The sequence below is a fragment of the Triticum aestivum genome, chromosome 4D, assembly GCF_018294505.1.
Source record: "Triticum aestivum cultivar Chinese Spring chromosome 4D, IWGSC CS RefSeq v2.1, whole genome shotgun sequence".
Taxonomy (NCBI): Eukaryota; Viridiplantae; Streptophyta; class Magnoliopsida; order Poales; family Poaceae; genus Triticum; species Triticum aestivum.
In genome coordinates, this window is record NC_057805.1 from 496,681,685 (window position 1) to 496,698,477 (window position 16,793).

At 44.2% G+C, this 16,793-nt stretch overlaps 1 protein-coding gene and 1 pseudogene across 1 annotated transcript; one reads left to right on the forward strand and one right to left on the reverse strand.

The window, feature by feature from the left end:
* The first annotated feature begins 979 nt into the window (after positions 1–979).
* LOC123098979 (aspartyl protease family protein At5g10770) lies at positions 980–12,665 on the forward strand. The gene is made up of 6 exons (XM_044521080.1): positions 980–1,282; positions 8,542–8,628; positions 8,704–8,771; positions 8,880–9,034; positions 11,128–12,350; positions 12,457–12,665. The coding sequence occupies exons 1-5, from the start codon at positions 1,130–1,132 to the stop codon at positions 12,330–12,332; spliced, it is 1,668 nt and encodes a 555-aa protein (XP_044377015.1). The 5' UTR covers positions 980–1,129; the 3' UTR covers positions 12,333–12,350; positions 12,457–12,665.
* Positions 12,185–15,621, reverse strand: LOC123098980 (pentatricopeptide repeat-containing protein At2g03880, mitochondrial-like; annotated as a pseudogene).
* Positions 15,622–16,793: the final 1,172 nt, after the last annotated feature.

A 16,793-nucleotide genomic window follows, 5' to 3' on the forward strand; every position in this document is an offset into this window, starting at 1 on the left:
GGATGCATGGGAGGGCAGGGATTATGTACGGTTATACTGTCTTAAATCTATTCAACACCCCCTTTCAAACTAACCCCATTGTGATGTTAACTGACGCCCCCTGATTTACACTCTGTCATCTAAGCTCGTTTCATTGAATTTATCCCGTAGATATAGATCTAGCTAGTATATTAGTCTTCCACTGGCGGTAGATTCATGGCAAGACAATGGTTACACCACTCGAACACTGGCCTAACTTTTAATTAACCTGCTTATTATTAACACTAGCTAATTGTTCGTGTGTTGCAACGAGGTCATACAATCCAACATATACCTTACATCGACCATATTGAAGAATTTTGTAAGCTTTCATTTAACTTAAGTATGGGCAAGGAAAGACATGGAAAGTTCTAATTTAGTTGAGATTTTGATAAGATTTGGTTTGATTTGAGTATAGATAGGGGAATGCAAAAAAAGATTTCATTTAGATGAGATTTTAGTATGGTTTGATTTGATTTTATTTGATCGAGTTAATGCAACACGTAGTTTGGGAATGTATCGATTTGGTTTAGATTATTCCAAGTTACTATATTATGTTTGTTTTTGTTTGTGCAGCATTACCAAAAAATCAACAGGTGTACTGTGTTTTTTGAACATGGTACATGTATAGGCGCAGACGCTCCCACTCATTCCTATGAACACGCGCATGCACACTCTAGCTCTATGAGCACCTCCACGGATGTACCGATTTGATTTAGATTGTTCCAGGTTACTATTTATTTGTTGATTTTTACTTTGTGCAGCATCCGTTAACATCAAAAAGAAAAATCAACAAGAGGCTCGTCGGGGACATCCAAGAAAAATAAATAAAGGAAGAAACCAAATGAGAAATAAAGGTTTGGAAGGAAAAAACCAGGGAAGAAGGTGAGGCAAACCTACAACTCCTCTTAATATAGAGAATAGATGCAGGAGGGTCACGATCTTTTTCCTGCGCACTGAGGAGCAAGGGCGACGCCTGCTTCACCTGCTCCATCGGTCGCCTAACTTTGACCTAACCGAGACGTACTTGACTATAGTTGACACCAGAGACCTTTTCCTGCGTACACCGTCGTCACTTTGGAGTTTGGCTTCCACTGCCCCTCTTCACAAGATGATGCGCTGTAGGAGAGGATGGCTGCTCGCGCCGTGCATCGTCTCCGTGCTGCTTTTGGCACCAATCGTCTACGAAGGATTGTTCTTCGGCGCAAGCGACATGTCGCCGCCTGCGCTGACGCCACCCTTCATCAAGCAAGCAGACGAACGGGTGAGTGTAGCTTTTCGTTTATTTCATTACACTCGGTAGTACGTAACATCTACTGTAGTGAGATGGTTGACATTGCATGGTTCGTAATCAACAGCAAAGTAGTTTAAACGGGACGTGGAACTGAAGGCCCGTCGTCATCGAGATCATATAATTTCCGACTTTTTAAAACCATGGACGCGTTCGTGGCGGGTGTAAATGACCAACCTTCCCCATTAAGGCTCTTTTGATTCAAAAGAATTCTATGTTTTCTTAGAGGACTTGAATCCTTCGGAATTTTTCTATAGCTTAGTCGTTTGATTCGCATGATCTGAAACCTTAGAAATGTTTTCATAGGATTCATTTGTTACAACTCTATTATGAAGAAAAAAATCATCCATTCAAACCTTGTGGTAGGATTCTTTTGTTTTTTCTGCGCTATCAAACACCCTGTCTAAATTACTATAGTTTTATCATCATCACATGATAATCTATTGCTAGTTTTTTCTATTCATGCGTTTTGAGAATCATGTGAATCAGAGATGTCCTTATTAATAAGAAACAATAGAGTTGATCGAGCTAACGTTAAGGCAACTCTAGCTGAACCCTCAAAAGGGTATAACTCCTCAAAAATTTGGCGTTAAACCGTACCTAGCCCAACCATCAACCAGTTTAACTCCTCAAAAAAAATTAGTGGCGCATCAACTGCGCCACAAATATGAGTGGTCGCAGCCATTTCTCAGAAAAAAATTATCCCCCACTCCACTGTTGCTCACCCCCGCTCGCACCCATCCACGCTTGGGCCGCCCATCGCAACCCCACAGCCCCTGCTCACACCCCCAATGGCACCGCAGCCCTCGCTTTCCCCCATCCCCACTTTGAATCGACTGCCGACTGCCGCCTCCCGCCATTGCCCGAATCGACAGATCTAGCTGCCACTGAATCGACAAGGAGGCCCACCGCCAAATCTGTGTTGCGTCTGGAACGGGGGCGCACAGCCGCCCGGAGTGCGATTCATGTCTCGGCTGTCGTCGCCGCCGCCGTAGAAGAAGAACAAGTGTCATGGTGTGCGGCAGCGGCCATGGGGCACTTGGCCGGGGAGGGGGGGACATACGCAGTTCGGAGACGCGAGAGAGGCGTTGGCTCAGCACTTTCTAGTCCGCCGCGCAGGCGGCTTGTGCATACAACGTGGCAGCGATTTGTTTGTTCGGCGGTCGGACAAGGTTTACTTCTTTCTCGGCAGCCGCAGCATCCCGGACTTCATCGAGCCTCGAGTGGTCTCGCGATGAGAGGAAAGGATAATCGTGAGGCCTTCGAGCAGATCGAGGGCGAACGCATCGACAAGGCCATTATGGCTAACCTCATAAGGAAGCATCTAAACCTCGCCCCCGAGGAACAAGCATTCTATGTGGCCTACAAGAAGCATATCAACAACGACGATGATGTCGAACCCTCCTCCACTGCAGTGATCGATATTTCGTCTAGCTCCTCCGACTCCGGCGACTCCTAGGTGCATTGGGACGAGCTCATGGGGGATCCGAGTAGTTTTAAGTATGGCATGTAGTTTTAAGTAGTTTTACGTTCTATGAACCCTCTAATGATGCTATGTATAATGTGCTATTTTTGTTTAATTAAGTAAGTTGGTAGTTTTCATTTTTGTTTGAAATGAAAATTATGTGCGGAAACAATTTAGGGAGTTAAGTTTAGGTTCGGCTAGGAACCACTGTTTCTAACTTCTCAAAATCTAGGAGTTAAGGTTTGAAAAGGCTTCTTAAGGAGCTAAATTTTGAGCGTTCGGCTAGAGATGCACTTGTGCACAAAACCTATATGTTTTTTTTTACCGGTATAGCATTCCACGGCCAAGAGAGGCGAGCGACTAATTAGGCCAATAATGCTCTATCTACGAAAAGCACTGCGTAAGGTAACGTAACCTTCCTAACAATAATTCCCCTTAATCCAATCCTGATTGTCCATGTTGTACATTACGTAAAACACGTACGTTACTTTACGTAGGTGTAGCATTGCCGCTAATTAGGCCGACCGGTTTAGCAATCCACGCATGCTCGTTTTGGGACCCTTCTGTGTTCAAGTCTGGATTTTTAGTATTTCTTATTGTCTTTTTACCGGTTTTCTTTTTTTCAAAATGTTTGCTTTTCTAAAAAGGGGATTTGAATTTCAAAAATTCATGTTATCACAAATAGTGTGGGATTTTCAAAAAAAAATTCATATTTTCGAATATTATTCACAACTTCAAAAACAGAATCTGTTTTAAATAATTGTTCACAAATTCAATAAATTTTCAGGCTTTCAAAAGAAAATCAGAATGCCAAAATAATTTCTTTTTTCAAAACATCATAAATTCAAAAACATTTACATTTTCAAAATTAGTTCGCGAACTTTATAAAAAGGTCAGAATTTTCCAAAAAAACATGTTCAGAAATTTTTCAAATTTTTTCGCTTTTAACAAATGATCACAATAGACAACCGATTAAAAACCAGTTGCTACAGCGTCCCGGGTCGCTACACTGTCCGCTCCACTACAGTGTACGTGCGCTGCAGGCCTGCAGCAAATCGATACACCGAATCGGGGAAATCCCTATTTGACGCATTCTACAACAAAATGTCGCTCTACTGTTTGGGCCGGCCCGTTTAAGGGTTCTCAGCCTTCCCGGTTTTGGAAACATTCTAGAGGTCTCCAGCCAGATTTTGCTGTTTTCGGAAACTTCTAGAAGGTTCCTGAACCCGATTTTTTTCTTTTCTGTTTTTATTTTCTTTTTTTGTTTTCCTGTTTCTTTTTTACTTTTTCTGCGTATTTTCTTTACTTTTTTCGTTTTTCTTTTTTCTTTTATTTCTCAAATCTTTAAAACAAATCAGAAATTTTATAAATGTTCGCATTTTACAAATTTTGTTCATTTTTTCATAAAAATGTTCAGTTTTCAAATGCTGATCACAATATTTCTTTTTTCCAAAAAGAAATATAATTTCAAAATGTGTTCGCTTCATTTCAGAAAATGTTCAGAAAATCACAAAATGTTCACCTTTTTTTTCTTCACAAAGCAAAAATATGTTGTTTCAAACAAAAGTTCCCCTTTTCAAAATTCGTTCACAAATTCAAAAAAAAATGTTCACATGTTTAAATATTGTTCACAAATTAAAAATGGTTTAGGACTTTCAGGAAAAAAGGTTTCTGTTTCCAAATTTTGTTCACAAATTCAAAGATGTTCAGGAATTTCGAAAATTCTTCCTATTTTCAAATTTTGTTCAGAAATTGAAAATATATTTTCGTTTTCGAAATTTGTTCAAACGTGCAAAAAATGTTTGCATGTTTAATTTTTGTTCACCATTCAAAAGTGTTTGCGAATATAAAAAATGTTCCTTTCGCCAAATTTGTTCACATATTGAAAACCGCTACAGTTTTAAATTTGTTCTCAAATTCAAAAAATGTTCATGCTTTTAAAAATTAGTTTCCAAATTCGAAAAATACTCAAGTTTCATAAAACTAGTTTGCAATTTTGAAAAATATTCACTTTAAAATTTTGTTGTTGTTTTTAAGAAAATGTTTTCATTTACAATAAGTAGTTCAACTTTTTATCCTATTTGTTTTTAATTTTTTTGAGTTTCCAAATAAAGTTTGCGTTTCAAAAAGTAAAATCACGTTTGGCGTATTTACATTTTCTTTAATATGCCATGTATTATGGTTCATATATATTGGGCTGCCATTTTGCACACTAAACCTCAGTTACTACAATGCTATAGACGCGTTTTCCTTGCGGGAGTACTTGTGTTCGATCCCTTGCCCACAAGTTCTACAGAATTTTGCAAACTTGTTTTATTTTGTGCTGCTTCTGGTTAGTTTTAAAGGTTCGCGCTGCCAATTCTTCACACATAGCTCTCCAGGCGAAGTGGCTGGTGCATGGTGTCCCCCCTGCAAAGGTCGCCGGTTTGATTGCCTTGCTAGCGCGCTCTTACTCTTTTGCATTTATTCCGCACAGGACAGTGAACAGGCCGGTCGAGGTGAACCCCCTCCTGTGTGAAACCGCGACTCCCTGCCGCAATATGGCATATAGGAGGTCCCGCGAATCGGTCCGCTACAGTCTAGGTGCATGGCTAGCCCAGTCATGGCTACCTATGTGGTGAGTTTCCTATTGAACGCAACGAGCATCACATAGGACCTCTCGCCCACATTACGAGTGGTCCGTACTATTTTCCGCGCTAAAATCCCCCACATTCTCCACCATGTCTGCTCCAATCATTGCCATTCTCCACCCCCAGTTCTCACCCTTTTCGCTTCCACCACCGCATGGACATGCTCGACGAGATGTCGGAGCAAGTAGAGGCGGAAGATCCATAGAACGCAAAGGCCCGGAGGATCAACTCGGCGGCACGACAATTCCGCCGCATCAAACAGAAGGGCGGCTGGAAGGGCTGGCGTGGCGGGGTACGGGTTGCGGGGGCTGGGACGTGGGGCACCGCCGTCGCAGCCCTCCATGCACACACCGTCCTGACGGGAGCAATATGAGTGGTCGTACTTCTACGCCGCAAAGTACCTTGTCTGGCCCAGCAATCCCCGGCCTCTGCCGCTAGTACGTGGCATATTGCGTCGACGTGAATGCAGTGCTGCTCCATTTCCCCAACTCGTCACCTCAGCTTATGCGTTTGCAGACACCCCGTGGATCAGCTTGGTGCCCACTCTCTATTTATCGGTATGTCTCAGTTGGCTGAGACATCGTATGACGACGCTGACAGGCAGATGATGGAGATCATCCACAGCAGAAGGGAGGTGGAGGCTACTATGAGGAGGGACAAGTGGATGACTAGGAGTCGAATGGGCACGCCCAGTCGGGCACCTAGTATGGCACGTACGCCCAGCAGCCGGACTCATCACCGAGCAGTCGGAGCAGGACGGCAACGATGACCTTAATCTGGACGAGTGGCCAGTCGATCCAAAGAAGAAGGATAGAAATGAAAGTTTTAACATGAGGGATGAAAAATTGTTGTGCGATGTATGGTTGTCCACTAGCATAGATCTGATCCATGGCAGTGAGCAAAAGGGCGCAACATTTTGGGCCAATATACATACTTAGTTCCATGTAAGCACAAAAAGTTCGACCCCTACCGCAACGAACTCACCCGCAATCATGGGATCAAGTCGCTCAACCATTGATGGTACATCATCCAAGAGGCCATGAACAAGTATTGTGGCCATTTGAAACAACTCATCGGTCAGTGGCCAAGTGGTGCGCTAATCACCGAACAAGTAAAATCTTCTACGTATTCTACGTTTGGCTGGCTATGCTCTATGTTATTTGGCGGGCTATGTTCTATGTCATTTGGCCAGATATGTAACTTGTTGCTGGCTATGCTCTATGTCATTTGCCCAACTATGCTCTGTGTCATTATTATGCTCTATGTCATTTGCCCGGCTATGCTCTATGCTCTATGTCATTTGCCCAGCTATATATGTCTTTTTCCCGGCTACGATCTATGTAATTGTTATGCTCTATGTTATTGTCCAACTATGCTCTATGTCATTTGCCCGGCTATGCTCTATGCTCCATGTCATTTGGCCGGCTATGCTCTATGTATTTCCCCCGGCTATGCTCTATGCACATTGTCGACAATGTCCTTTGTTGTAGCCATCCTGTGCGTGCAATTTTTTTAGTGAAGATTGAGAAGAGGAACTTTGTCCTCATGCATTGTTGGTCGAACTTCATCCTCATGCATTGTTGGTTGAAGTTGAATGGGCAACCCAAGTAGAAAAATGGCATTGCTAATTCCATCAAGAGCGCCAGCATCAGCAATGAGGAAGAGGCGGGTGATCCAACCAACCCAACAAAAAGAGCCTCCCAAGAAGGCTAGAAGGGGGTTTCGCAGAAAGAAATGGAAGGAGAAGAAGGAGAAGCGAGAAGGGGCGGCAGACAAGATGACAGAGAGGTTCGAGGGCATCTCGGCAAAGAAGGAGGATGCATGTGTCAAGCGCTCCAAAATGAAGGAGCAAAAGAAGGTAGAGAGGTTTACATGTTGATGGCAGTGGCCGATAAGAAGGTCGGGATCAAAGAGAGGAGAGTTGAGCCCGCAACTGCTTCGGCGGAGACACAAATGTTGACTTGAAAGTCGACGAGTTGTATACCGAACCGGAGATGTTGAAGTGCTTGATGGCAAGATGGAGGAGACCGAGAAGAAGGAGGCCCAGATGGAGGCGGCTGATGAGGAGGAGCCGGTGGTGGAGTGAGCAAGGAGGCTCGGACAGCCGGCCTCGCAGGGCAAAAGTGTTTGTTTTTTGCACGGATTGTCGGACTGCATCTTTTGTGACCGGCCACATGTCAAAACTATGAACATCCACGTCTTTTTAATTGTGATCGGCCTCTATGAACACCCTACTTCAATTTGATCCATATTGATATACATTTGAAATGAAAATTGATGCCATAATTGAGCAGACATTTAGGTGGTTGGATGCCCGGCTCCCGAAACAGTGTCCGTGGACTGATCCGGAGTACTCCACGCATAAATAGTATGTCAATTTTAGGGACCGTGTTGAAGATGCCCTTATTATCATCAAAACAACACGTAGACGCCTCCTTCCCTAAGAAAAGTCTATGGTTCCTTTGCCTCCCATCGGCGCCACCGCCGGTCTGCCTCGTCTCTAGTGGCCTTAGGGCCCTGGCGGCACGATGGATCCCGGTCCTTGCTGGTCGGGAGGCTATGATTTTAGAGATTCCTTCAAGTTTCGTTAGGGTTTGTGTCCTGCTCAAGAAGACGAGACGGTGATGGCCCCCTGAAGATGGAATAAGGTTCTCCCTAGCTAGCCCCCGTCCAAATGATGTGTCTAGCATTATCGGTGGGCGTGTGGAGGCGTGTCTCCTGTGGATCTGTCCTTAGTGGACTTGCTCGGATCTGGTCGTAGTTCGTCTACATTCGTGTGTCTTCGGGTTGGATCATTTCAATATACGCCACTCTTCATCGACGGCGGTTGTTGTTCTGCTGCGCTAGTCCTATGGGGTCTTAACACGACGACTTTCCGACTGTCTACTACAACAATTTTTGACCGGCTCCGGTGAGGAAGAGGCGACGACGACGGCGCGCATTCGGATCGCTTTAGTGCTTGTAGTCGTCGCTAGGTGGTCTACGGATCTGGATGTAATTTTTATTATTTGTTATGTTTATTGTACAGTCATGATGGAAAATGAATAAATTGGAAGTTTTTCCCGAAAAAGAAAAGAAAAGAAGATGCCCTTATTAGACTCAAAATATGCAATGTCTAAATTCTACTATTCAAGCAGGGAATACCGCAGGCTGTTGGCGTCGTTCGGCCGGTTGACTTCCTGGCTGGCGTCCTCACATCAATGACCTTGGTTTTGCTTATCAAGGTAGCATGTTGCATACTGAAAGTTTGCTCAAAATTAATTATATATATCCAACGACTTAACTTTGCCCTATTTCAGTTCTTCTCCGACTCAAAATATGGATTCAACGATCGTCAATTCTGCGATTCATTGGATGATCAACCACGGTAACTGGTGTTTTAAGAACACATTTAGTGCTAGCATTAACCTTGTGTGATCTGCGTAAGAGTACTAATTTATTTGTCGACTTGTTTATTGTAATTTCATTGTTGCAGGTTGATACACTCTCTAAACATCACGGTGTGGTTTGTAGAGATTGTCAAATCCATTGGCATCTTGCCATACAACACCGGGTACCTCAAAGTGTTACTCCTCTTCATCCTTGCACCAACTATGGCGTCTTCCACCGGCTGCCCCTCCCCAACCTTCGGTAATTTTGTCTCTCTCTCTTTTCTGCAAAAATCGTTATTACTTACTACTCCCTCCATTCCTAAATATAAGTCATTTTAGAGATTCCACAATAGACTACATACGTAGCAAAATGAGTGAATATATACTTTAAAAGACGTTTATATACATCCGAATATAGTCTATAGTGGAATATCTAAAAGGACTTGTATTTAGGAACGGAGGGAGCATCTCTGTAATTTAACATAAGGCGTTTTCGGCACTATGAAAGCGTCAAAAAACATGTTATATTAAGTTACGGAGGGAGTATTTCTCCATGGACCTCTTTCGGAGCGAGTACTTCTCCATGGACCTCTTTTGGATGGCTCATAATTAAGCAGAGTCTCCGCTTATAACTAACAAATGGGCCATCTATTGTAAAGTAACGGGCACCAATTTACTACCCTCTAATCAACTAGCCTTGAATCCCCCCACCCCCAAAAAATGTAGGTTTAATAGAAGCCACTATTTTATTTCTACAATGTTTAGCCTTGACAAGTTGCCACAATTCCATTTTGAGTCTCCAATTTCCACCACCACTTCACAAGGAGAATGATCTTTTGTTTTCTAATAACCTTTCACCCCAAGACCAACTTTAATCCTGGATCTACGAACTCTGGTCCATCTCACCATATGATATTTCTTCTGCCATACAAATGTCCTCCTATGTTTGTACCATTTTCAATTTGAGTTTTATTCATAAGGAACATGGACAACACAGAATTCAACAGGATATTTGTATACCCCCACCCCATTGACATATCATTACCCTTGTAGTCATCACCAGTTTTGTTGATTTTTTTTTCCGCAAAATCCCAATCTGCCATTTTTAAACTAGTGTAGCTAATACGGACCCCAAGTACTCCCTCCATCTCAAAATGTAAGGCTTTTTTTTTGACACTATGATAGTTCGGCCAACCTAACAATTGAATGTTTCAGCGTATGTGTTGGACTGATGGAATCATGTCCACCAATACAAAGGACCTTACTTTTCATGTAATTTATTTTAGCCCCAAACATGATCTCAAACAAATACAACTGTAATTCAAGTTAATGAACTTCTCTATATCATGTGAAATACAAATAATAGTGTCATCAGCACATTGTAAAAATAGCAACCACATTAGAGATCAAATAAGCAGCTAGACCAGTTAGGAGACCATTTTCTTGAGCTTTCATTACCATCCAATTTGCAACAATGTTAAACAGGAAACAGGATAGGGGGTGTCCTTGTCTGACCCCCTTTGCACTTTGAAAGTAAGGAGTTTCACTTCCAGTCTCGTTATTAAGCTTAGCCCCATTAAACACTTTGACCATTTTTCATCGAACCCTCTCAAAGCATCACATTCAAGTAGGAAATCTCAGTCCACTTTATCATAAGCCTTCTCAAAATCAAGTTTGGGTACAATTCCAACTTGTTTCTTTACATGATTGGAATGTGAAACTTATGCAAGGCCATCACCCCATCCATAATGTTTCTCTTCTTTACAAAAGAATTTCGATCAATGCTAATAAATTTGTCCACAAAAGGTTCAAGCCTAAGGTCATCACCTTAGTGATAAGTTTATAAATGCACCTAAGAAGGCAGATAGGTCTGAATTGTTGAATCTAGTTAGCAAAAAAAATCTTAGGGAATAGTGTGATTACCCCATAGTATGAACACTACACATCTAAAGTGCCAGCATATGCGTTTGCTTGATATATACATCATTTTGTCTTGTGTTGATAACTTGATATGTGTTGTTCAAGATAGTTTCTCATCGCGCTTATGTTTTTTGCACAATACACATATGCAGTAATTTTGCACACAAGTAGTCAAGTACACATAAGCTATAAACATACTATAAATCCAAAAGACTAGTTCCAGATTGTCTAGAAATTCACAAGCGCATGTTTTCAAAACCTGAAAACCAGTTGAGTGACCGACTAGTCGCACAAAATCTAGACTCGACAAATAGCAAGTTGTTCGATTGTTTCTGAAAATATTTTCTTATTGTATTTGCATTTAACTATGAGTAGCTTACGATTATGTGTCTGGCCTGTTTTAAGTTTTAACAGATCATGTTGTCAACTCAGATGGAGCACTTGAGTTCCCATTGTTTCACAGGGACCATCCATGCGTCCAGCAACACCTCGGCAATACGAGGTCAGGAAACATCGTTGAGATGGACCTGTCGCTGCCGATTGACTTGATACAGAATGACGATATAAACAACTTCCTCTTTCTGATGCCCATCAAGCTGGGCACGCCACCGGTCTGGAATCTTGTGGCAGTTGACACTGGAGCCTCACTTTCTTTTGTTCAGTGCCAACCATGCACTCTCCGGTGCCACAAGCAATCTGATGCCGGGGAAATATTTGATCCTAGCAAGTCGGAGAGTCTCAGTCGTGTTGGGTGCTCAGAAGAGAGCTGCCGCACGGTCCAACGGGCGCTACGTCTCCAATCCAAAGCATGCATGGAGAAAGAGGACAGTTGCCTCTACAGTACGACGTTCGGAGGAACATCTTCGTATTCCGTCGGCAAGCTAGTGAGGGACAGGCTAGCAATCGGGCAGTATGCCAAGGGATACAGCTTCCCTGATTTCCTCTTCGGATGCAGCTTGGACACAGAGTATCATCAATATGAGGCTGGCCTAGTCGGATTCGCTGACGAGCCGTTTTCATTTTTTGAACAAGTGGCACCTCTGGTCAACTACAAGGCCTTTAGCTACTGCTTTCCAAGCGACAGAAGAAAGACGGGGTACCTGTCCATTGGGGATTACCCCCGTGTCAACTCCACATCCTATACTCCCTTGTTCCTGGCTTGGCAACGATCACAGTATGCACTGAAGCTGGATGAGGTGGTTGTCAATGGGATCGCGCTGGTCACAACCCCCTCAGAAATGATTGTAGACTCCGGGTCCAGATGGACATCACTGCTGTCCGATACCTTCAACCAACTTGACGCAACAATCACCAAGGCTCTGCAACCTCTGGGATATAATCGCAGCTATTATAGGGGATCAGATTATATCTGCTTTGAGGATGCGCACTTTCAACAGTTCAGCGATTGGGCCGCTTTACCAGCAGTGGAGCTGAAGTTCAACATGGGCATTACACTGACTCTACAACCCCAGAGCTCGTTCCACTTTCATAACGACTATGGACTGTGCACATACTTCATGAGGGATGCCAGTCTGGGAAGCGGTGTGCAGATACTAGGAAACACGATGACACGGTCTGTTGGCATCACATTTGATATCCGAGGGGGTCAATTTGCGTTCCGCAAGGGAGACTGCTGATTTGGCCCATGTAACTATGTAAGTATTTTTCTTGCATCCTTAGCTGCTAGTTCAGAATACCGCTGTTGTGTTCCCAGACAGATGATTGGCCCTGATGCATGTATGCTTGATTCCTTGTTTGCAGCCACATCCTTGACGGTGCAGGCTGTGTTCCACTGGCGGTTCCCTTGAAGGTAGCGGTCTGCTGCCACTCGTCGTGTTCCTGCTGCATACCTGATTCCCAATAATTGTATCAACTGATTATGGTCTAATTGAGCCTATGTACTGCTATGCTATTTATCGAAAATGTACTGCTTTGCCATTACTATTTACTAGTGAACAAAAATCTTAGCATACCTTGTTGTCTCCAAGTTACACCTGTGTCCACACGTCAGCTTGCATCACGTTTGCAGGCACGCAAGCAGCCGCGGCGCTGATCGCATGGTGTCAAGCCTCGTGTTGCTGTAAGCCAAACAAGTGTGGGTTCGCCCGTTACTATTGGGGTTCTTCATATGCTAAATATCCAAGGTTGGGCTAATCCACTGATGGAGATTATCCAGTAAGCAATATACCAGATTAGATGGTGATGACTGATGAGCATAAACATAAGCAGCTTTTAAAAAATTAATCTACAACATGCATGTACCAGGATTGCTGTCTATAGATTCATTAGAGTGGCAATAAAGTACAAGCAATGAAGTATGAAAGACAGAACACCTGTAAAACTAACATGTATCAATATGCATTTTAGGCATGCACGGGTTCAGACAAACTAAGGTCCCACGCTACAACTCTTCTGGTTGGAGCCCATTGTACTTAAATGTCATTTTTTTTGGCAAACTTGCAGTGCATTATTTAAACCAAAGTAAAGTCATTATAAAGGCTTGCTCGGATAAAGTCCAGAATGAACACTTAAAGAAACAAAAACTGACAACTCACTTGCCCGAGCTAAAAGATGTGCTATCTTGCTCGCTTCCTGATTGACTTGGACGAAAGAGATCAAAAGAAAAACGAGGTCTCAATCTTGATGTCCATGAGCACGTCCCCAAGTGTGGATGGAACCTAGCAACTCGAAGGTAGACGCCACACCATCTGAAGGTAGTAAGATGGCACACTCAAATCACTGAAACCATTCTCCAGCACGAAAGTGGGACAGCCGAACGACCTCAGCTTCAGTTAGACGTGATTACTTAGCAGTCATATAAGGACAACCCCACATATTTCCTCTCTGCAATTTATGTTATCCCTGTCTGAATGAGAGTAGCGACAGAAACCCAATTAAACTTAGTCAGAAGAGAACCTCCCAGAGCATGGGGTCACAACTTAATCAGCAAATAAGCCAAGCCCAACTTCCCAAGAAGAAATGATTTCCTGCTGTGCCATGTTCCAAACACTGTTGACCTGATTCACGTTCATATGCCACAGGTTTGATCAAACATTCTCACTAACCACTACACCAATAGGATTCTATAGAATGCCAAGCATGTATTCAAGGTCAGCTTCCCTGCCGTAACCGAAACATGAAACCAAGTAATTTTTCCGACAACAATCTGGAGTACCTCGTTTGGGTAACAATCCTGGTATTATGTTTAATGGTAAGGATTTCACAAATAATTCTGGTATCATGCTTTATCATAAAGATTTCACCAATAATCCCTGCAACTGCAAACACCTTGCTTGAATGTGTGGTACCAATTGACATCCCTTACCGCAACCACTCTGTCAATCACGATGATGGCATACTTGAAGAATTCACGACAGCGGGCACATATTCTAAGGTTCTTCACTATTCTCAGCATCTTCTCTGATGACACAGACCCACTAATCAATCCATACGCAAGGGCCTTCCACTGTGATGCCATAGCCCCTCATCTACCTCTTTGTATCCTAACTTCTCTACCTCTGTAATCAATTCATTTAACTTGTCATATACATCGAACAATTTATCATGCCTCCTCTCAATCAGCGACAAACACATGTACCTGTCCTCTCAGGCTCTCACCTCAATCCAACTTCGACCTGACTTCTTTTCTGATTCCGAAGTCCCTCATTGCAGTCCATGCCTCAGCCACCTCATCCTTCCTTACTGTTGTGGAGTCGACATTGGCAAGCATCACATAGGCTGAATTATCCTTTGCGTCAATTTTCAATAGGCACTGCTCCATGATTCCCGCCATATCAGCCTTGTGGTGAACCACACAACCTGTTAGGAGTGTCCGCCACACAGCTGCATCTGGCTTGCACGCAATTGTAGATGCAATGATGTCCGCATCCTCAAGGCGTCCCGCCCGAGCCATTCCACCAATCACACATGTGTAATGTTCAAGACCAGGATTCACCTTGTACTTTGAATGCATTGCTTTCAACCAAAAGTCGGCCTCTCTTGCTGCACCGGCATTACTACATGGTGTGAGAAGAGCAAGAAACGTCAGCCCATCAGGCTCAAAGTACGAGTCCATCATCTCCTGGAACAACCCGTTAACCGTCTGGACATCCCCCTGCTGTGCATGCACAGCCAGCATGACATGCCACGTGATCAAGTTCCCATCATCACCCAATCCCTCAAACACCTTCCGTGCATCTTCCACAACCCGGCCTTCCCATATGCATCCCGCAGCGCGGTTCCCACAGACACATTCCCATCCAGTCGAATCACCAATGCATGCGCATGAATCCCACAAGCCTGCTCCAGAGCATCAACTGCCGCGGCCGCACGGAGTGCACCGGACAGTGCGTTCCTGGTGGAAGCAACGACATTGGATCGCATGCCAACAAAGACGGACAGAGACTCCTGCCGACGGCCGTTCTTTGCGAGGCCAACGATGGTGGAGGAGTAGCAGACGGGGTCCCGGTAGGCAACAGGGATTTCGTCGAACAGGTGGTGTGCGGCGTCAGGGAGGCGGGATCGGGAGTACATAGTTATGAGACAGGAAGCTGAGAACGGAGAGGAGGCGAGAGCCAGCTTGAAGGCGAGGGCGTGAAGACGTGGCGCCATGGAGGGCGGCATGGAGCGGAGGAGGGAGGAGCGAAGGGGACGTGCTGAGGAGGTGGCGGAGGAGCGGGAGCGCGGAGGAAGGGGAGGAGGAGGAAACGGAAGACAACAGGGAGGAGGTCTTGACGAGGACCGCGTGGCGCACCGCTGGGTCGCCGCCAGCCGTGACGGAGGCGGCCGCATGCGCGGGGTCAGTCACTGCGCCGGGTGAAGGACGGCGGCGGCGGCGGGCTGGGACGTGAGGCGAGGCGAGCCGGCGGTTTTTTTTTTTTGCGATTGCGGGGAAGCGTGGTGACAGCGGTGGTTGATTGGTGGATGTGGCGAATATTTTGACTTCTAAAAGCTACTCTCAACTGCGGAAATTCGTTGGTGCTCAACTGCGGCATCTCTCTCTCTTGTAATTCACTAGAGGCTGGGCGCCATCTAAGGCAGGCCTCTGCATTTCCATCCTAATTATGCACATGGTTTAACAACTACCGTTATGTATGTGAACACTGGCATTGAGAAAATAAAATGACTCGTAATTTCTTTATGCAATCACCAGCGAGTAAATTAGGCAAAGAAATGCCACAAACTAGTTTGGCATCATTTTGCTTAATTAATATGCAGTCAGGTTCAGAGATTTACATACCCGCAATCTGAAGACCTGTGATACAAATCATATATACCCAGAAATGCATGTTTGATCTCCTTCAATGTCTCGCCGAGCAACGCAGAGGCCTCGGATAGGCTTTCACACATCTGGCAGCAATCAACGCTTCCTCGGCTTCCCCGCAGCTTAGCTACTTTCCCGATGTGCACAAGTACAGCTCTAGAAAGATCGTGGATGGACTGACATATCCACATTTTTTGCTCCCCTCCTACGCGTCCCACACACTTTCCTAAATGAGATGCAGGGTGAGATCAAGACGGGCAGCGGCGGCTGCGGCTTGCCGGAGCAGAACCAGCCGGTGTGAGTGACAGGAGCCACCACCTACATCAACACGTGGCTCGTCTGCACCGTACTCCACTAGGGCCGTCGTGTCCACGGCATGGCGAGGGACCTAGATGTGCCACCTATTCGTTTGCAGACCTATATTGAAAATCAATCAACAATGGAACCAATTCAACACCTGATTACGAAACAATGAGAGCAAGCATCGTGAGTTTTAGTAACCATTCAAAACAAACCATAAGTTGGACAGCATATAGACTACAAACAACTTTTTGTTTGAGAAAAAATAGAAAAGTCCAACAAGCAACCCTTCAGGAAGGCAATATATAACCAGAAAAATTAAAACAACGCCAAAATCTTATAGACATAATCTATTTGAATAAAAATTCAACTCCCTATTTTGTTATCAGGATTTAGGGCATATTCCAAAAGGTCACATTCTTCCGATTTTAGCAAATGTAACTACAACTATCAGTTCTGTGGGGGAAAAGATTTAAAAGGTTGTTGTTGTTGGTAATCAGGTATGTTGCCATGAGATAATGAAATGGTTCCTTCC